At 35.3% G+C, this 22,877-nt stretch overlaps 2 protein-coding genes across 3 annotated transcripts in view; one reads left to right on the top strand and one right to left on the bottom strand.

Annotated features, from left to right (window-relative positions):
• The window catches only part of LOC150083708 (uncharacterized), a 99,573-nt gene extending 92,853 nt beyond the window's left edge, over window positions 1-6,720 (top strand). The window contains exon 11 of the mRNA XM_090378577.1: window positions 6,604-6,720. Within this exon, the coding sequence (XP_090234703.1) occupies window positions 6,604-6,720 (117 nt within the window). The remainder of the gene's footprint in view (window positions 1-6,603) is intronic.
• A 1,383-nt stretch (window positions 6,721-8,103) lies between these two features.
• Window positions 8,104-22,877, bottom strand: part of LOC150083707 (protein TFG-like) — a 68,757-nt gene continuing 53,983 nt past the window's right edge. The window contains exons 5-6 of one of the 2 annotated variants that reach the window (XM_090378139.1): window positions 22,161-22,389; window positions 8,104-8,609 (exon numbers count right to left, since the gene is read on the bottom strand). In XM_090378139.1, the coding sequence (XP_090234265.1) occupies window positions 8,366-8,609; window positions 22,161-22,389 (473 nt within the window). In that variant the 3' untranslated portion in view covers window positions 8,104-8,365. The remainder of the gene's footprint in view (window positions 8,610-22,160; window positions 22,390-22,877) is intronic. The other variant, XM_090378138.1, reaches the window with a different exon arrangement.

Raw genomic sequence — 22,877 nt, 5'->3', positions numbered from 1 at the left:
ATTCGTATTGGAAAATTTTAAAACTGGATTTTAATTTGATAATAGGAATGGCTGAATCTACTAAGGGGGTGTGGTTGTGGGATTGAATATGTGTTGCTAATTCGGTATTGGACTGTCCCGTCCTAAAGCTATTGTAGTGGTAGTACGCACGTGTTTGATGTTTTGATAGAACCATATTTTGTGGTGGTGCTACCAATGTAACAAGCATTACAGTTATGTTGACATTTTATTAAGTAGACAATATTATTCATGTCACTAATGTAATTTTGTGTGTCTTTATATGAGTTGAATAATGAACCTAGTTTATTATAAGATGAGAATGTAAGGGTGATATCGGTACCTTTGAATAAATGGCGGAATTGATTGGCAAAATTACTATGGTAAGGGAGGATAATACGTGAATTATTATTGGAAATGTGTTTGGGTGGGTTGTTAATATTATTTTGGACTGTGATAATAGTTTGTTTGATTAATTGAATAGGATATTTCCCAGATATGAATTTACTTGTAAGATATTGAAGTTCATTATTAAGGTCGTAATGTGTGGAACTGTATTTTATAGCATTGTAAATTTGGTTATAAAGGACTGCTTTTTTTGTGTTAAGGGGATGATGCGATTCAAAGTGTAAGTATTTTCCCGTGTGAGTATTCTTGTATTGCTTCTGTATATAGTGAGGTTTAGAAAATTAATTTGCCCATTTTCTTCTAATTCCAGGGTATATTTTAATCTATTATGCATGGAATTAAATTTAATGAAAAATCATTTATTGTGGATTTGTGCCCTATTAAGAGGATATCGTCAGCGTATTGTATAAATAATTTAATATCTGGGGGGTATAGTTGTAATATATGATTTTCTATGGAGGCTAGGTAAATTTCAGATGCGGGGCTGAGATCCCTAATCCCATAGGTTTGCTGGTAAATCTGATTAACACATCGGAAGTATCTGGCATCTAATAGAAAGGTTGTGAGTCTAGTATGCTATTAATTGATAGGGAAGTGCGATTGGATAAGGTTTTGTCGTCTGTTAAGAAATTACGAAAGGTTTGTAATGTTGACGGCAAATGTACATTAGTGTACAATTAGACGTCAAAAGATGCTAGGATGTCATCCTTGGTTATTGTGATAGAATTTATTTTTTCAAAGGTTTGGGAGGTATTACTTTGAATTTCGAAAATCTGGTGAGGGGGGGAGATAATTTTGAACAGGAAGGAAGATAAATTAGTGAAAGCTGATTTGCTGAAGGATATTATGGGTCTTAGTGGGTTGTTGGGTTTATGGAGTTTGGTAAATATGTGGTATAATATTGTTTCAGATGCCAATCTGTTGAAGGGTGTATAAATTAATTTCATTGTTGGACCTTAATTTCAAGCTTATTTTTATGTTTGGAAATAGTATATGTGTTATCCAGTTGTATGTATCTGAATCGGAGAGTATAGATTCCATTTTTTCTATATATGTGCTTTTGTTTATAATTACTATGGAATCACCTTTGTCGGCTTTCTGGACTATAATATTTGGGTTGTTACGTATTAATTCCATGCATAATAGATTAAAATATACCCTGGAATTAGAAGAAAATGGACAAATTAATTTTCTAAACCTCACTATATACAGAAGCGATACAAAACTAGGAACAAGAATTTTCAGAAAAAATACTCACACGGGCAAATACTTACACTTTGAATCGCATCATCTCCTTAACACAAAAAAAGCAGTCCTTTATAATCAAATTTACACTGCTATAAAATACAGTTCCACACATTACGACCTTAATAATGAACTTCAATATCTTACAAGTAAATTCATATCTAGGAAATATCCTATTCAATTAATCAAACAAACTATTATCAGTCCAAAATAATGTTAACAACCCACCCAAACACATTTCCAATAATAATTCACGTATTATCCTCCCTTACCATAGTAATTTTGCCAATCAATTCCACCGTTTATTCAAAGGTACCGATATCACCCTTACATTCTCATCTTATAATAAACTAGGTTCATTATTCAACTCATATAGACACACAAAATTACATTAGTGACATGAATAATATTGTCTACTTAATAAAATGTCAACATAACTGTAATGCTTGCTACATTGGTAGCACCACCACAAAATACGGTTCTATCAAAACATCAAACACACGTGCGTACTACCACTACAATAGCTTTAGGACGGGACAGTCCAATACCGAATTAGCAACACATATTCAATCCCACAACCACACCTCCTTAGTAGATTCAGCCATTCCTATTATCAAATTAAAATTTTCCAATATGAATCCCTAGTTATAGAATGGTTTCGCTGCCATTCCACTCTCCAAGTATTAAATTCCAAACTACCCTATAACATAGCACCGGTCTGGAATCTCATGCACCTGAGATTCCCATGTGTATCCGGGAGCATCACGGGAACTTAGTCTTCTTAAATACACGCGTTCACTCTCATTCTACCATTGCCAACTGAAGACGTGTAAAACGAAAGCCACTGTTTTCAACCATATAACTTCAATTGTTCCAATTTCAATATTGACAACCAAGGACCAAAGACGTGCACTTTTACTTCCTTGCGCATATTTTAATTCTGTTTTACTTATTCATGCTAACTTAAATTTAAAATTATCATCCATTTTATTCTAACATCAATGCAGATTATAAAAAGGTGAGTACCATAATAAATTAAATTAAGCTGTGTCAGTTATAAATGGTACTTTAAGAGATCTACAATTTTCGAATTGTCATGTGGGAGATTACTGATATTAAACAAATATTACTTGACCATTTGTTGGATAAGTATAGGACCATGCTGAAAAAATATGCTGCAAGTTAGGTCAAAATGTTGTGTACTTGTCTGAAATTCAACACAATAGGAGGGATTATCTGCTGAAAGCCTTGTAGATTAACTCAAGACTTCAGGGCAGAAATTTTTATCAGCAGGGCCTGCACTTGTAGATAGGATTTTTTCCAGTATCAATGAGGATACCTTAAGGGTTTGGGGGAGAAGGGTAATATACAGTGGAACTTATCTATATTACGAATTTTTTTTGCAAAACATTGCACCTTGAAACAATATTACATGTAAAATTAACCCCATATAGCGAAGTGTTAGTCTCTCTATAACAAATTTTAAAAAAAAATTAGTAAAAGCATTTTTGAAGATTTTCAAGCATTTACTGCTAAACAGCTGCTCAAATATACAGCCCCCTTCCCTCTGAATTGTGCATCAGCATCTGTAATTAATCATCCTTTTAGTGAATACTTGTAGCCACTGATGCCTGTAGGACAGTCTTTGTTTCATTTTTGTTAGTTATAAAACCAAATGGGTTTCTTAAAAGTGGTCATAAACTTTATAATAAATAGGGTAGATTTGTAAATTGATGTTACAATTCAAGGGAAAACGGAAAACGAAATTCGCTGCGGTAAACCTTTAGCGTGCTGTGGTGGGTGGCAATACATAGAATGCCACCGTAGTCGGATTTTAGTAACGCCTACTGAGTGACATTCGCTTCTCACCTCAACTGTACCATGTGACCTTCCTGTCAATCATTATATATGTTCATTCTCATCTAACTGGACTTGCAGTAGAGGGTTTTCATGAATTTTTTTTCTTAATTTCGTTCTTTTAGAACAATTTGTCATCGATCACATAGAGCATACATTAACCATAAATTTTCTTTTGTACATATGAATGAAAGCAGAATAAAAAATTCACAAAGTTGTATTTCTTCAAAGTGATTGATAGGAAAGGTCACGTGAATGTCGTTGAGTAGGCAGTACCAACAATTCTCTATATGTCCAGTGCAGCGAAGTTTGCGGTGTGTGTGTGTGTATCGGCAAGAGCTTATCTACGATTTTAAAAAACCGAGAATCAATTTTAAATGCAATTGAAGGAGGAGCAGACAAGAAGCAAATTAAGTTGTGTACATACGAAGATGTTGATAAAGCTGTTCTAAAATGAGTGGAAATGATACGTGAAAAGAATATACCAATATTGGGTCCAATAATTAAGCAACAAGCTCTGAAATTTGCACAGGCCCTTGGACGTTCAGAATTTAATGCAAGTACTGGGTGGCTAGATAAATTTAAGAAGTGCCACAGAATTTTGGAAAAGGTTATTTGTGGAGAAAGTGTTAATGCAAGCGAAGAAGATTTCAACAGTTGGAGGAACAATACCTTAAAGATTTTAGAAGAATGTTTTTAATGCTGACGAAATGGATTTATTCTTTAAATGTTTACCGAATAGAACACTTGCTTTTAAGGATGATAAATGTTTTGGCGGAAAACAAAGCAAAGAAAGAAAGTATCACTGTGCTAGTTGGAGCAAATATGACAGGAAGTGAAAAATTAAGACTTTTAGTCATCGGAAAAATCAAAAATCCAAGATGTTTTAGAGGCACAAAATCTTTGAAAGTTGACTACACCTTTAATAAAAAAGCATGGATGACAAGTGATATCTTTGAAGATTGGAGATTAAAACTAGACAAGCGTATAACAAAAGGAAAATCATGTTGGTAACTGAAAACTGTCCAGCACATCCTGCCAAACTTAAAAGTGTGAAGTTGTTTTTACCACCAAACTTTACATCAAAACTCCAGCCAATGGACCAAGGCATTATTAAAAATTTTAAATTTCCTTATCGAAAGAGAATAATAATGAAGATTGTCAATGCATTATCAGAAAATAGAAACTTGGAGGTTACAATTAACCTTAGAGATCGCATCTCTGAACTGGCAAAAGTTTAGACAAACGATGTCACTGAATATACAAGTCGAACAAAATGAACTGCCCTTTCAAACTGATAAACTTTTGGACATTATTAGAATCGTCTGGAAACATTGAAAATGAAATAACACTGGATAGTTATGTTTATGTAGATCAAGATCTGACTACAACAGAACATCCAAATGAAGATGAAATACTGCTGAAGTGTTAGACGCAACCATGATCACGCAGAAATTAATGATGATGCATCAGAACAACCCGTAGAAAAGCTGATTCGCGAAAAAATGATTTGACACTTTTAAAACGGTTCATATGGGTTTAGTTTTGTGAAAATGTTCCTGATAATGTTTTTAATGCTCTGAACAAATGTGAGGTTTTCTTTGAGAATCAGACATTTTTTAATTGTACTGTGCCAACAAAAATTACTTTTTTAATTTGTGATACTTACCAGCGAAAATTGTGTAAACATAATTTAAATAAGTGTTTTTTAAATAAAATACATTAAAAATAAATGTAGATTCATTTTCATTTTCTAATTAAATAACAATTTCTAATAAAAAAGATATTCTTTGTATAGCAAAATTTCTCTATAACAAATTTTTTCCCTGGATTTATTGAATTTGTTATAGGGAAGTTTGACTGTATATCCAAGTTAATCTGATATGGGCCAAAGTAATGCCTGCACTCGCCTCAAGAATTTCTGTTTGTTGCTGCGACAACAGGTGTTGTAATGTTCTGAGGGATGAAGATGTGATGTCAAAATTTGCAGACAACGTAAAGATTGGTACAGTCATTAATGATCAGAAAAGTGGCAGCTAAGTTTTAATGCAGAAAAATGCGTGGTCTTAAACTTGGAGAATAGCAACCCCAAAATAAATTATACACTTGGTGGGATTGAATTAAAAACAGTAGAGGAAGAAAGGGATTGGGGAGATAAGTCTTCTGAACAATGTAAACAAGTGGTCAGGAAAGCCTGTTGTGTCCTGTCAATGATTTTTAAACATTATCCTGTACAGAGAGATGTTGTAAGACCACATTTGGAATACTCTGTTCCAAATGTATGGAGACCTCATCTGAAAAAAAATATTGAGCTTCTTAAAAGGGTTCAAAGGCAACTCGCATGGCAAATTCAGCAGAAGGGCAACTGTATGAGAAAAGATTGTGGGCTACAGAGCTTGGCAACTAGGTATCTTAGCAGAGACCTGAGAGGGGAGTTAGTCAGAATTTTCACTTTCTTTTAGTCAGCACATTATCAATTGCTGGAACAAGTTGCCTTTCCAGCTAGGTGAGGCTGACAGTTTGAATAAATTCAAAGGTCAACTGGATAATTACCTTCATGAGGAGGGGGAAGTGCATACATTTTTTTTTTGTTCATGCAGCAAGTGAGGCTTCCTTGCAATCTTGGGCTAATGTGACAGATAAGTGTATGTTAATTTTGTCATCAACTTTTTTATTTCAATAAATGATTTGTTTTAATCATTTTATTTTTGTAATTTCTTATTGGGTGTAGCCTGTACCCAAATATACAAGTTGGAAAATTGACATACACATCTGCATCATTGATAGATATGGAACTGATGTTCAGTGTTATATGTATTTTGCAGATTAACTAACTTAATAACCACATATGTTTCATCATTAAAACTGGGTTCTACTCTTATTCAGAAGGATTTTTTTCATTGTTTGGTATTGTTCAACTTCCAAATTTAAATGTTTGAATTCAACCAGATATTGTCTACATTGAGAATCTTTCTGCTGTTTTGCCATATGTCCACTGGTCAATTGCTACTGTAATTATTTAAAATATTCACTTGTATATAACAAAACAAATCTACAACAGCCTTTGTATATAATTTACAATTTTTGATCTTTCAGTCTATTTTGAGTGAAGCCTGTGAGATCTCAAGTCAGGATGATAAAGGAGTAGATGATGTCTTAAGGATTTACAGAAAAATGAGAGAAGAAATCTCCAGCCAGTTACCTTTGTTGTGAAGTAAATTTTTTTTTTTTTTTTGGTAATTTAATCATTCACAAAAGCAAATTATGACATACATATTATGGCAAAACATCATCTCACTCTAAATTTCTAATAAATACTAAGCTGAAGCTTTCCCACATGTAAAAAAAAAATTGCTTTAGTCATGTTATAATGACCAAACAGCTTGATACAATGCTTATAGCAAAAGCTCTTTATTTATACATCTGTCTCTGTATATTTAATTACATTACACAAGGAGGCACACTTCATTTTGCTATAGAATACAACAAGTGGCAATTTGCTTTTAAAAGCCTTCCAAAATTTCAGTTGAAGTTAATTACAGATTAAAAAAATAAAATAAAATTATACCAATAACTTCCATTTTTATCTTTTAAGCTTTAATAGACTATAAGTTACTAGATAAGTTAACAGGATAGATTTCTTTTGTGATAGCTGAATCTTCATATAATGTCCTTATTCTAAATATATTGCACCAGAGGAACAAGACTTTTTTTTTCTAAACCTAAAACCACACAAAGAATTTCTGCATGAATTTTGGGATAGTTGTAGTTTCATTTCAGCAATGCCAATCCTTTGGAAAATTTAGAATAAGTTCACATTCCCAATTGTTTATATATATATATTATTTTTTTGCTGCTACATATCTTATAGTATGAGACGTTATATAAACCAGCTACAGTTATTACTTTATCACATAGATTACTAGCAGGTAGCACCTAATTATTATAAGATAAAAAGTAAAGACTAGGAAAGAGCTGCAACATTCTTCTTTCTACAAATAATTTTCATCTAGCATATAAATAATAAACTCTTAAACTTTCAGTAATACTTTTGGTAAACTGCTGTTTTCTCCTATAAATGTATATGTTTTCATAGTTTATATTCATTTTTATTTAATGCCACTAATATAAAAACTTCAGGTAAATTTTAATTATGGTCCCACACCAGTGTTTAGATACCTAAATAAAAACAATTGCAAGAGCAATTAATTCAAAAAATTTCAAACATTTAAACACAACACAAAGTTGCAATCGCAGTAGCATATTTGTCAGAATTTAATCATGCAATTCCAGGTGTTTATAATTCTTACAACTATTACCAAGGTATAATACAAGAACATATTCTATAGCAACCTAAAAATCAAATCTTTGGATTCCAGTATACATGGCAAATATCACTCAACTGTTTCCTATTTAGCAATTTTATATATTTCACATTTTGATAAAAAAAAAAAAAAAAAAAAACAGAGAAGTCTGAAGTTTTACATAATGAACTGCTTTTAGGGGGAAAAAAAACCGTTTATTATTATTTTTTTCTTTTTCAAAATTAAAAAAAGGCTTTCAACCCCCTGGAATTTACATAATATACAAAATAATTCTTAGATATTCAATTCACTTACAAGAAGTAGAGAAAGTTGACATTTCATCAAAAGTACACTTAGAGTTAGGATGAACAAAATGGTTTCCTTAAATATAGCAAATTATCACTACAACCGAATTCCCAAACAAAGGGAAAACAGCTGCATGATAGCAAAACATTATTTTAAGTCCTGCAGAGTTGATTAGCAAGTAGACTCACATAATCCGTTTGATTATAATTGTATACAAGTCTGTAACTGTCAGTAGCCCAAGAAATTCCTCACTGATAGCCTTGCTGGTAATTAGAAGCAGGGCGAAGATACCCAACTTGTTGGCCACGAGAATATGGATTTGCCCCAGGTGGCCCTGGTGGTGGAGTTGCTCCTGTGGGAGTTGGATTTGTTGTAAACTGCTGCTGGCCTTGAGGGAATGGCTGACTTCCAGGTGGTGCTGTATAAGGTGAAGCAGCCCGACCAGGGACATGAGCAGTACTTGCTGGTGGTGGTGGGTAACCAGGTCCCCTTCTGAAGAGGAAAGAAAAAGTATATTAAAGATAAGATCAAGTAAGCTAGAACTATTTAAATGTTGGATACCTTAGCAAAACTTAACAAGCCTTAGTGAAAGATTTATTTCATTTTCATATTTAACCCATAGCCATAGATTAAGATACCTTTTGATAAGTAATAATGGCAAAACTGCTATTAGGAAAGTCTTGTAAACTAGAACTTTAATAATCTTTACATGAAGTAATCAATGAAAATAATGCTCTTTCAATGCAACTGTTGGTGTTTTACAGGTCATCAGAATACTAATCTACAGAAATAGTTTACCAACTTCAGCATCATTAACAACTTATTTTGCTGATTTGAAGCCTTTATTCCCCCAAATCATTTATTCTTCCCAAATCAAATAAATCCTTTTCCATCTGTATGTAGTTGAACATTTATGACATACAGGGATAACAAGATCATGGCCTATAGTGAGCAAATAAGGAAGAGTTCATTAGAAGCAACATTTTAGTAATGAGTATGGTAATAGGTAAAATCTTAGTATGTCTGCTATCACTAAGTGGAACGCTGTCGATATGAACTCTCTGAACCATAAGGATCAGGATAGTGATAGTTTTCTCTTCTACTGTGATTTGAATCAGGCTGGAATCATCTAAGTTATCTAATGGCTATTTGAATCTTTAGCTTGTTTTAACCCATATGCATACATGTGGATTAAAAGAAAAATATATTTAGCATTCCTCCAGTATTAATTTTTATACAATAAGGATGAGAAGTTTTATGCTATGACCATAAATCAGTTTTGTTTTTTTTTGCTTGTATCAGAAGTATCATTGCATGTCTGCTATCCTAGCCACTGGTTAGTTGTTTGCACATTGAAACTCGTGCTATGATGTGATGACAAATCTACTGATTAATCTAACTTGGTGGTATATGTTTTTCTCTTTGGTTACATCTAATCACAGAACTACTGTCATTCAAATGGTATGATGTACAAATTTGTGTGTGTGTGTGCGCGCGCGCACACACACATGTGGTTTTTAACTTGCAATGCTTAGAATGGGATGCCAGCAATCTCTTCAACTTTGTATTATGCACTTGTTTTCACTGCTGCAAAAAAGATAAGCCAGCAATTGAGAAATAAGTATGGCAATTTTTTAGCAACTCCACATTTAGGAACAAAAATTAAAGACCTAAAGTTTAATGTAATTAACTTATTCCTATTTGCAGGTATCAAAATTTGGAAGCGAGATGCAAACAATCCAGTAACTGGATAGTGAAGCTGCTAAAAGTGATTACTGGAAAAACTATATGACATAATTAAAATAGCATTATCTGCCAGCTGGAATAGGAGAAATCAATAAAAGGTATTCCCAATGGAACGTGCTCATCACAATGAGTCTGACCACAGAAAAATAAGCTTTGAGAATTTAGTTTCCTGTGGGTTCATATAGTCAGCAATTGACACTGAAACCTAAATATTACATCTGTTTCATAAAAATTCACAAATAACTCCAGTGAAAATTGGTAGGAAAAATGTGTTATTTTTCTTGCACATTTTTAGTTATTTTTAATGTCAGGCAGATTATAAGAATAACACAACTGTCACAGGCAACAAAACCCTAAATGTGATACTGGACATCTGATGATTTTATCACTACTGCTTAAAATCCTCAGTTACATTTTAGTAACAATAATAGCCACATAGTGCAAGGAAGCTACAGGCTTTTGATGGGGTGGGGGGAATAAATTTTGGAAATTGTTGATTGTGTGGGCACTTCTGCAAAACTGAAATCAAGCACTGCTCATGGTGCATAAAATTTTATCAGAATGCTTTTCTTTCCATAACTGTATACCATTTCATATCTAGACACTTCTCTGCTGATAGTCTACTATGCCCTACCTAAGTACCACATTCCAAACAACTAAATATGCTTGTAGATCTTTGAGTAGACAGTAGTGCAATTGTGAATGCAATAAGCTGCAATCGATGGAAGTAGCAGGCTTTCAACATGGAACGATAATAGGGTAGTACACCAGCAACCAACCAAACTGTATGTGACATTTCAATGGCAGTAGAGATCCCTAGGTCGATGACTGGCAATGTGATCTGCAACTGAAAGCAGACCAGTGCTGAAACAGTCAAAGAGCAACCAGGAAAACCTCCAAAGCTGGCAGCAAAGACTCACCTGCTCGGAACATAGGTGAACATTGTTGCAGCACACAAGTGCTCAGTGAGAAGAGCAGAGTTCATGTAAGCAACAGTGCAGCTGCCCACAAGCCATTAATCACTTTGATTAATGCCAGACACTGTCTAGCTTTCTGTTCTTGGGCCATAGACTGATAAAAGGCTGTGCTTTGTAGTGATGAGCCAAGGCACATGCCTAAATAAGACTACCTATCAAACAACTGTATTGTCCCAACAATGAATTTTGACAGAAGCGGCATGATAGTCTGGGGCTGTTTTGGACAAAACCATGAATGCTGAGGTGTCTAGACATCCTGGATAATAATGTGTTACCCACGTAGTGGGAGCACATCAGACAAGTCTCATACCTGTATCAGCAGGATAATGTCCCATATCATGCTGCTTACTGACCTCAATCCTACAGAGAATATTTGGAATGAATTGGATCATTAGGCATGTGAGGAGAGACTGTCCAAAAAACAGAACTGAATTGGTTGCAGCTTTGAAGGTAGAATGAAGGAAAATATTGGATTGGAGGACATTTAAACAACTGATAGTGTTCCATTGAGATTAGAGGCTGTGCTAAAGGCTTCAGCACACATTATTAGTTTTCCTGTAAAAAAGGTTATTTATAGATATGCAGGTGGCTGGATATTAATGATAGGGCAGTGTACATACTTTTTGCATAAAAATTTTTCACATCTTGATAGGAGCATTTGTTAAAAAAAAAAAAAAAAAGATGAAAGCTTAAATAAGAGAGCTGCCTTGAGTAACTTATGTACAGTAGATAGAGAACTTGTAGATGTGCACTATAGAATTTTTTTTTTTGTTTAAAAAAATAATAAATAAATTCAATGTCCACACAAGAAAGTTCCTTATGCTCTGGTTTCCACGTACAACAGCCAAATTGAAGCTGTAGTAGATATGTGGGGGGGGGGGGGGGGCTTATAACCAATTTTATTAATGTAAAAATGAGAAACAAAAACTGACACAGGCACCCACCTTTGGCATAAGAATTAAAGGACTTAATGGTGTAAGTTCATATGATACAGTTGGAAGTGTGGATGCAGAAATACCCCATTCTCATTCAGACTGAAGAAATATAGAAAAAAAAAAAAAAAAAAGCAAAAGCAGATAATCAAAGAGAACCAAAAGCAATGACAAGCTATGTACAATCAAATTAGCATACATATAGCACAAAAACATACATTCACCAAATTTATGATACAAAGGGATAAATGTATGACAAATGGTAAAACCCACTTTGACAGCTACCATAGCCAAGCATGGCAGTACAGAAGTAGACATGTTTAAATAATCTGGTTCAAGCCAGGTGACTATTAAATACAGTACTGTTCTTGTATTCTTTCCATCTAGTGAGCTCTTGACTATCTGTAGTCATAGTCATCTGGGAGTATAAATAAAAATACTTTTTATGCTCCTTGATATTTCCACTTTCCCATATAACAGCACTATTAATATGTAATGGCACCTTCCTTATGAGAAAATGATAATAGTGAAGGAAATGATTACCAAGAAATGAAAAAAAATATTTGGATAATGTATTTATGATATACATGATTTATGATTATGTAACGTTCTTTAATATCTGTAATCATTGTTCTAGGAATGCTCTCAACCAATGAACACACATGGAAGATCAGAAAAGTGCCAAGAGTGAATTTGCAAAGAATATCTGAACACAATTTAAAAACTATATTTTGTAATGTTTTATAGTACCTGGTATTTTGGTTGCACCTGTGCAAAGGTTTATTTTTATCTGTTATTGACAGTAAGCAATTTGTGTACTTGTTTTCTTGTACATCAACAAATTACAAACTTGTTTCTTGAGTTAGCTTAGAGCCAACTTTCAAATAAGAACTGAAGACAGCCTCTTAATTTGGATGTTACATAGTACTTGCCAAACCATTATATATGATATTTTAAACACAAAAAGATTATACAACTTCTTTGCTCCCAAGTTTTTAAGAGCAGATCAGATGGAAACAAGAGTTGCACTTTTGAAAAGGACTGCTTGAATCTGTGATCATATACCCAGGATTTAACAACAGTGTTACGGGAGATGAAACTATTTTTATAACCAGCAGAAAAAAAAAAGAAGTCCTGGTTCATACGGGGGAGGGAGTGGATTGAAGTGTAAAATTATGGCAGAGGTTATATTTTTTTTAACTATAAAGGCATAACATATTATGAATTTATACCAGGTTCTACTGTTAATAAGACATACTTAGAAATCATTTACAATCAGAAGGAAGAGACTTGATCTATGGATATGTAAAAAACTAGCTTTTTACTTTGTGACAATGCTGCTACTATTGTGCTAATAATATCTAAATATCTTTAAGCACAGCCTTAAAGAATCCTCCTTAATTGCCTGACCATGCACTGTAAGGATTTTATTTATTTATTTTTGAACTAAAGAACTCATTAAAGGGAAGATAATTTTCCAGTGAAACAGAAGTTACTGCAACTGAGGCATTTTATTTAAAGGGTATTTGACTGCCTGCAAAAACTTGCAAATTTTCTCAGTTCTTAACAGATTTTATTTAAAGTAAATTTTTTAAATGTCAATGCTCACAAGAATTTTATAATATTTTATAGCTCACCATATTTCTTTCCTAACAACATATCTTTTATGTTTTACCTTTTCATCATGTTCTGCACTAATCCACCTTTATTCACTTAACTGCACTGCCAAGAAGTGCTAGATGCAAAACATCATTGATATGGATTAAAATCACTGAGGTTTATATTTTTTTAATAGAATTGCACAAGTCAGTGGTATTAAACCTTTTTTTGTTGACATACCCTTTACAACTTTCTCAAAGAATACATTTCAGACAACTGTTCATAATATTGAGATAAATGAATTAAACTGACCACATGATTAATATATATTTATCATACAGATATGCAAGGTTTATACATATTTTAGAATATTTATAATTATCGTTTAACCACAAAGCTATAATCACAGAAGCTTTGAAACCATATATACCATTAAGAAAATATAGCACAAGGATTGAAAGACGGATGAATAATGAACTAGCAGTTTAAGAGAGCAGAAAAAGAAGGCATGCAAAAGTTAGAATGGTAAAAAGTACTAAAGCCACTACAATTTGATCTGTAACAAGGCCACAGAAAAGGCTAGGCTGGCAAAGATGTATTATGAGAAATTACTGGCTAAGAGAACAAAGGCTGGGGACAAGTTTTTCTCATATGTGAATATTAAGAAGAATAGGGCAAATTAGGTTGGACACTTGCATAACAGATGCAGGAAAGTTATAGATAGCCCTACTGATATTGCAGATGAATTTAACGGGTATTCTTTACTTCTGAAACAATATTCACAGAAGAAACCTTTTGTGGTGAGGAGGAACTGTATGAGTGCAGCTGGAAAGCATGAAATTAGCAATATTGAAATTTCAGATGATTATTAAGAACAATAATCAGGTCACAAAGGAGGTTAGGCAGGTGAAGGCAGATTACGAGAAATCTTTGGCAACGGATGCTAAGAAAAACAGCAAGGATTTCTTTACTTATATAAACTCTAAAAGGAAGGGGATGAATCTGATTGGTCCACTTGATATCGATGGTTCGACTGTTGATGATCCTGCCAGATAGCAAACAAACTGAATGAGTATTTTGCATCTACATTCATACATGAGGAGTTATTAAGGTTTGAAAATGGCAGAAGGTTATCAAATTGTAGCAGGGTGCTTAATGATTTTGTAATAACTGAGAGCAAAGTGGAGGAGAAATTGTTGACGTTAAACATAAGAAAGGCACCTGGGATGGATGGGATCTATCCAGTTATATTAAAGGAGGTGGCAAAGCAACTAAGCAAACCCTTAGCCATAATTATGAGAGCATCCTTGGAGTCAGGGGAGGTCCCCACAGACTGGAGATGTGCAAATGTATCCCCAATTCACAAAGGGGGATTGAAGGGTGACACGAGTATTTACAGACCAGTTAAGTTTAATTTCTGTTCCGGGTAAAGTAACAGAGTCACTGGTTAAAGATGCGTTGCAGGATCATCTAGACAAGACTGCAGCAATAATTCAGAAACAGCATGGGTTTGTTAAGGGAAAGTCTTGTCTAACAAATTTGATAGGATATTATGATGTGCTTACAAAGGAACTGGATGCAAAAAATAATTTTGATATCATATATTTGGATTCCAGGAAAGCTTTTGACACTGTTGCACATGGAAAACTATTGTACAAATTGGAGCAGAATGGTATTAAAGGTAAGTTGCTACAATGGATAAAGGGATGGTTGAGTGGGAGAAGACAGAGGGTGGTAATCAATGGGTGCTGCTCTTTGTGGACTAATGTTATTAGGGGAGTCCCACAGGGTTCAGTGTTGGGTCCACTGTTGTTTTGTATATTTATCAATGATATTGATGAAGGTATATCAGGCTTAGTGTCGAAGTTTGCAGATGTTACAAAGGTTGGCAGGGTTGTTAATGACAGTAATGGCAATGTGCTACTGCAACAGGATCTAGAAATTTTGGGAGCTGGGCTAGAAGTGGCAGCTGAAATTTAACCTTGACAAATGCAAAGAACTGCATATGGCTAGAAGTAACCCCAGAGAAACGTACCAACTGTGTGGTACTACACTTAAGGTGGTAGAAAATGAAAGACCTGGGAGTAATTGTGCAGTCAGATATGATGTTTTCTGAGCAATGCAGACAGGCTGCCAGGGCAGGTCATGGGGGGTTTTGTCAATGATATATAGGAATTTTGCTAGCAGGGAAAAGGAGGTGATTGTCCCTCTGTATAAGGCAATGGTCAGGCCATGCCTTGAGTACTGTGTACAGGTCTGGAGGACTCATTTTAGGAAGGATGTTGATTTGCTTGAGCGTGTACAGAGAAGGGCAACAAGATTGGTGAGGGGAATGAAGGGATCCTCTTACCAAGAGAGGCTTAAGTTCTGCAAACTGCAATGGCTGGAGACTAGACACCTGTGCGGTGATCTGATTGAGGTGTATAAGGCCTTGAATGGGTTGAGCACGCTGAATTCTGATGGGATCCTTCTGCTTGTTCAGATTACGAACCTAAGGGGGCATAAATTCAAATTAAGAAAAGACAGACATAGAATAGTTGTGCAGAAATTTGCCTTTAGCTAGCGGGTGGTTAATTGCTGGAACAAACTTCTATCTGTCGTGGAAGTTGATAGGATAAATGAATTTAAGGAGGAACTGGACAGGCATTTGGAGGGCATGGTGTAATTTTTTTTTTTTTTTTTTTTTTTTTGGCTGATACTGCATAAGTTCATACACTTGCTTTCTTGCATCACATGCCACTACTACTACTACTACTACTACTACAAACTAAGCCGAAAGGCAAGTAGGGCTCCTGGAGTTGATGGCACATACCCAGTAATATTGAGGGCGGCGATAAGGTAGTGCATTGCTACTGAGGTTAATTACCAATACATTAGTATTAGTAATGGCCGCATGGTGCAAGAAAGCCTATGGCTTATGCTGCACCAGCCAAAAAAAAAAAAAAAAAAAAATTTCAAACAAAACAATGATAAAAATAAATAAATAAATAATAATTAATAAAAAAAGAGGAAATTAAACCTATCATCCTATGCGCTTCCCTGACCCGATGGTACTATCCAGATGACCTTTGAATTTCCTCAAACTGTCTGCTTCTACCACCCACAAAGGCAACTTATTCCAGTAATTTATAACTCGCTGGCTAAAATAAAACTTCCTGCAGTCCAATCGTCCTCATTCATTTTACTGATGCCTCTCAGAGCCTTAAAAACCTCAATCAAATCTCCTCTAAAGTGTCTAGTTTCCAAACTCTGCAACCCACATATTCGAAGTCTTTCTTCATAAGGACGCCCTTTTGCCGATCTCACCAGGTGAGTTACCCATCTTTGCACCCTTTCAAGAAGCTCGATGTCTTTCTTTAGGTGCGGTCTCCATACTTGAACACAGTATTCAAAGTGTGGTCTAACAAAAGCCTTATATAATGGGATTATCACGTCCCTATCTCTACTTGCAAAAGTCCGATAGATCATCAATAGGACACCATGGGCCTTCCTTGCAACCTGTTTACAATGCTCAGAGAATTTCATGTCTGACCGTATCGTAACACTCAAGTCCCTTTCCTCCAGTACTGGGTTTAGTCGAACTCCACCAAGTGAATAAGTTATTTTGGGATTACTGTTTCCCAGGTGTAATACCTTACACTTTGTTGGATTAAAGCATAGCTGCCATTTTTCTGACCATTCCTGAAGTCTATCTAGGTCTCTCTGAAGAAGCTCAGCTTGACAGTGATCATTAACTACTCTACCAATTTTAACATCATCTGCAAATTTAGACATCACGCCCTCTATCCCTTCATCAATGTCGTTTATGAAAATTAAAAACAACAGTGGTCCTAATACTGATCCTTGGGGGAACCCCACTTCTTACATCAACCCAATCTGAGGAATAGCCATTTATCACAACCCTCTGCCTCCTGCCCTGAAGCCATCCTCCTATCCATCTAAGGATTTTCCCAGTGATTCCAACCTGTTCCAGCTTATAAAGCAACTGCTCATGTGGGACTGAGTCAAAAGCTTTTCTGAAATCTAAATAAACAATGTCGAAATTATTCCCTAAATCCAGCTCGTGAGTGACCCTTTCGAAATAGCGAACCAGATTTGTTAAACATGATTTTCCCTTTACAAAACCATGCTGAGTATCCTTGAGAATTTCAATTCGATCCAAATGATCCTGAATTCCGCTCTTGATCATTGCCTCCATGATTTTCCCTACTACTGAAGTCAGACTGACAGGTCGATAATTTCCAACTTCACTTTTAGAGGCACCCTTATGTATGGGAGATACATTTGCACTTTTCCAATCCAAGGGAATCTCCCCAGAGTCTAGTGATGCTTGCATAATTAGCCTCAATGGTTCAATGCACTTACTTGCCGCCTCCCTTAAGATTATAGGGTATATTCCATCAACTCCAGGAGCCTTACTGGTTTGTAGGCTCGAAAGTTTTTTCATTAAATAATCTTGTGAGATTTCAATATCATTAATTACATATTTTTTAACTTCGCTCCTACAATTTCCCATTGGCACAAAAGGTTTTTCATTTGTAAATATCGATGCGAAATAACTGTTGAGTTCATCTGCAACGGCAGCTGGTGTATTTATTACTATCCCCTTTCCCTTACGTAAAGGTCCGATCTGGTTTGTCCTGCTCTTCTTGGCATTTATATATGTGAAGAATTCTTTATCCCCCTTCTTTGCTCTGTTTATTAGTGATTTCTCATAAACTGCCTTTGCCTGTCGAACCTTTTCTGTGGCTCTATTACAGATCACCTTGTAGCTGTTATAGGCTTCAGTACTTTTTATTGCTCTATAACCTTTCCATGCCACCCTTTTCTGCTCAAGTAATGTGGTAACTTCACTATTCATCCAATTTGGAACCCTCCTCGTGGAGTATGTTTTTAATGGTATATACGCATTCAAGGCATCTGTGATTAATGTTTTAAAAGCGTACCACAGTTTAAATGTATTCATTCTCTGTGCGATATCTACCCAGTTAATAGAGGCCATGTAGTATCTTAAGGCATCGTAATTTCCTTTTCTGAAATTAAAACCCATTCCTTTGCCTTTTACTGCTGCTACCTCTCTTGTCATCATCTACCATAGAACTCTGATCTCTTCCTGCTGCTGGTTCCTCTACTGTCAGCCCTGTTATGTCATCTGATTCATGGGTGATGATGAGGTCTAGGATATTCTTTTCTCTAGTACTTTCCCTGACATGTTGATACGAATAACAGTCACCTAGTTGATTTAAAAATTTTGTTCCCCACGTCGAGTTTCCTTCCCATTTACTCCAATCAATTAGGGGCAAATTGAAATCACCCATAATAAGACATTGATGCTTACTTTCCCATTCTATTTGCATGTAGAGGCTTTCGTCATAATCTTCGCAATCACATGGTCTGTAGATTACTCCTACTCGCATTATACCTTTGTTTCCAACTATCTGACACCATACAGACTATACTAGCATGTGAAATGTCTGAACAACCCTAACACAACCCTTGAAGTTTTTTAGGCTCTCTTCCTTGGCATTAGCTACCTGCTCCCGTGAAACGTTTCTGCCCCCAGAACATCTAGATAATACGTCCGGCTGGGGTAGCAGATAAGAACTCTTAAGGTATGTGCAAGAGTTACTTTGACCAATATTATCAGATAAACGCATGTCAGTATTACCCACATCCCCCCTAGCTAGCAGTTTCCCTGAACCTTTAAGGTATCCTCAATAATACTGGCAAAAACGTTTGCACCACCTTTGTTTAAGTGTATCCCATCTCTACAAAACAAATTCCTTCTACCTACAAGTGTGGGCCATGCTGATAGAAATTTCCCCCCTAAAGCCTTGCAGAGTCCTTCAAGTCTTGAGTTAATCCACAAGGCTTTTAACATATAATCCCTCCTATTGTGTCTGGGCAGAATTGCAGACACAGACATTATGGCCTAGCTCGCGACATTTCCTCAGCATGGTCCTGTATTTTTCCAACAAATCATCAGATCGTGTACGTTTAATATCATTAGTCCCCACATGAATAATAATATTCTCTTTACCTCCTTTAAAATCTGACAATCTGTTGGTGACATCATCAATAGTTGCTCCCGGCAGACATACCCTGGTTCTACTCCACCTATCCTTATTACAAAAAATATTCCCCGTTTCCCTGACAATGGAGTCTCCTAATAAAACAATGTCCTTTTTACCAAGAGTAGTTTGCACTTGGTTTTTCTGTTTTGAGGCTCGAATCAGGTGTGCATCACTTGGTAGATTGCTGGAGTCTTGAGTCCCTAACGAGCTCCCAGATGCATTATTCTCTAGGGCAAGCACCCGTTTTTTCAGTGACTCAAATTGTTCCGTCAGTGCACCAAATTGTAATTTTAGATTGGTGCACTCCTTACATCGATCACAAAGAAAAGAATCCCCAGGTGAGCTAGGATTAGTCACCAGGTCGACCTTGGAAAACATTCCACAGGTTCCATAACAGATTAAATCATGACTCACCTGTAAATCACCATTGGCTATTTCCGTGTGAGTCACGATACCCTGTGACGTGTTTAAGACAGATCTCGTAACTACCATTATAAAATTAAATAAATATCAATGAAAGTAACTTTAAAAAATTATACCTATAATATTATTAAAATCAAACTGTTACAGGAAAACCTATAACAAAATAATCCAACAATATCTAAATAAATCAAATATTTAAAAGCACAAACCAAAAGTAAACCACTTAACTGAGGAGCCCTGACTAAGTGCGTCCGCTGACCTTGAATGCCAACACTAGTTCCACATAATGGAAGCTAAGAGCAAAGTAGGTAACTAACAAGTTGTCGGTATGACTTTAGTGTCAGGGAAAATCACAGAGGCAATGGTAAAAAGAGTGCTTTACAAAACACAGCATGGTTTTATGAAGGGAAAATCATGTTTAACCAATTTGTTTAAAAAGTTCAAGTCGCTCATAGGCTGGAAGTAGGAAGTAATTTTGACATTGTTTACTTAGAATTCAGCAAAGCATTTGACAGAGTTCTGCACGAGAGGTTACTGTATAAGCTGGAATCACAGGTAAAATGCTTAGCTGGCTTCAGGGCAGAAGGCTGTAATTAACGATTATTCTTTAGGTTGGGTTGACATAAGAAATGGGATTCTGCAAGCATCAAGTACAGAACCACTCTTGCTTTTGATTTTCTTAAATGATATCAATGAGAGGATAAAGGGATTGATGTCAAAATTTGTAGAGTAGTTAGCAATCAGTGGCCAGCACAACTTCTTCAGGGCAACTTCAGAGATTGTCAGGAAAGTGGCAACAAAATCCAAGGTCTTACACTTAGCAATCCCAAAGTAATTTGCACACTTGGTGGATTGAACTAAAAAACAGAAGAGAAAAATATTTGAGAGTTACGATATGGTCAGACATTAAAATGTTCTTGTTTATATTCTGGCACGACCACCAGGTCAGTGGAGTTTACAATAAATAAATCAATACAAATGTTAATCGTATTTAGCAGTCACGGGCTTGAACCCCAGTCCACTCAAAGAGCATGTGGTACTGCACTTATGCTCCTGACCACTCGGCCATTTCAGGCCTGATTAAGTTCTCTAAGCCAGTGGTCTCCAAAGTGGGGTGCGCAAGATAATCCTCAATAAAATCGCATGAGCTGTTTTCCACACTGATATATAATCTAGATATAACGCATACCATGTAAATTATTTATAAATAAAACAAATAGTATTGTACTGCATTACATTTACTACACTTTTTACATTTACATGAATGATTTCTTATAATTTTTTACTTGAACTTCAATTTAATTTTGTTTTGTATTTTTTTATTTGTGATCTTTTAAAATTATATGTGATTTTAAATATAATGCCTTCCATGTAAATGATTTATAAATAAAAAAATATATATATATTAAACTTATATATTTAATTTTTTTTTTCTGGGGTGCACGCTAATCCTTTTAAGTAAAATAAGGGGGTGCGACCAAAAAAGTTTGGAGACCACTGCTCTAAGCAGTGTAGGCAAGTAGCAATGAAGGCTCATGGTATGCTAGTGACTGTTTTTCGAATATAGAATTACTTATATCTCTGTATAAAGCAATTCGAAGACTCCCTTGGAATACTGTGTTCAGGTACGAAGACTGCACCTTAGAAAAGACAAGTTTCTTGAAAGGGTCCAAAGATGGGCAAAGCCCACATGAGGAGAGACTTTAAACATGAGCTATAGAGCTTGGAAACTAACCACCTTAGCAATTTAATTGAGGTGTATAAGGCTCCGAGAGGTGAAATAAAATGAATGAGGTTAATTTCACTTAAGGATTCCAGAACTAGGGGCCAAAAATCCAAATTATGGGGTGGGGGGATGGCTTAGAATGGATTGAAAGTTTTCCTTTAGCAGCAAGTTGTTAATTACTGGAATATGTTGCCTCCGTGGGTGGTTGATGCTGACACCTCAGCTGGATAGATACCTACGTGAAGAGAAAGTGATATAGGCGGTTTATTATTTTGACTAATGCAACAAATCCCAATGACGTTCTTGCACCATACAGCTAATAATGTTTTATAGTTAATTTATAGCCAGCTGCCAGTGTATTCACCCCCCACTAAGAAAGAAAATATTGTGGTAGTAACCTAATCTCTGTAGTAACAATAAGGTTAGCTAATTAGCTAATCTTAAAAATCAGTTAATTAGAATATAATCATTTCTTAAGTCAGTCATGGGCAACAGGGGGAGTAACACACCACGAACTGTTTTGAAACAATATTTCTAGACATTTTCATATAACCAATTATTCTTACCCTGGGGGAACTTGCTGTGGTTGCTGACTGTATTGTGGATGAGGTTGTTGCTGTGGCTGCTGCTGCTGTTGTTGTTGTTGCTGCTGCTGCTGCTGGGCATATCCTATGTAACCTTGTGGGGGAACAGGAGTTGGGCCATATGCATATGATGGTTTAGGAGCTTGAATCTGACCTGGAAGAGATTGTGGCTGTTGTGTTGGATAAGGTTGCTGTTGTTGCTGTTGTGAATCTGAATGGAAATAAATCTCACATAAGAACATATGGTAAGGCAAAATAAGTTTCTAAGCAGTTAGAAATTACCAGCCATTCAGCTGAATTATTATGTTCACTAATGAATACTTCAGTATTGTCTAGTAGTATTAATAGAGGGGAAAAAAAAATTACACACACTTAGAACAGAATGACTTCCTATGAACTTTTAAAAATTGGAAACCAGAAAAAGTTTTAGTACAAACTGAAATGCCCATTTCAATTAGAGTTGTGATGTGTTTTACTGTAAGTTACAACTAATTATAAAGTTGTAATTTATAACAAGGACTTATAGTACTGTTGTTTTCATCACTAAGTTTCAGTTATTTTGCTAAAACTTAATGTTTTAGTCATTTTGCTTCACTTTTTAAATTTGATGTCTTCAAACCATACGGAGTAAGAGGTGAGTACCATAAAAAGAATAAGCTTTAGCTAAAACATAATGATTGTAAAGTTGCATTAATTTTA

This window comes from Mastigoproctus giganteus, chromosome 7, assembly GCF_048544385.1.
Source record: "Mastigoproctus giganteus isolate SK-2022 chromosome 7, ASM4854438v1, whole genome shotgun sequence".
NCBI classification, from domain to species: domain Eukaryota; kingdom Metazoa; phylum Arthropoda; class Arachnida; order Uropygi; family Thelyphonidae; genus Mastigoproctus; species Mastigoproctus giganteus.
This window is presented reverse-complemented; position numbering and strand designations above follow the sequence as displayed.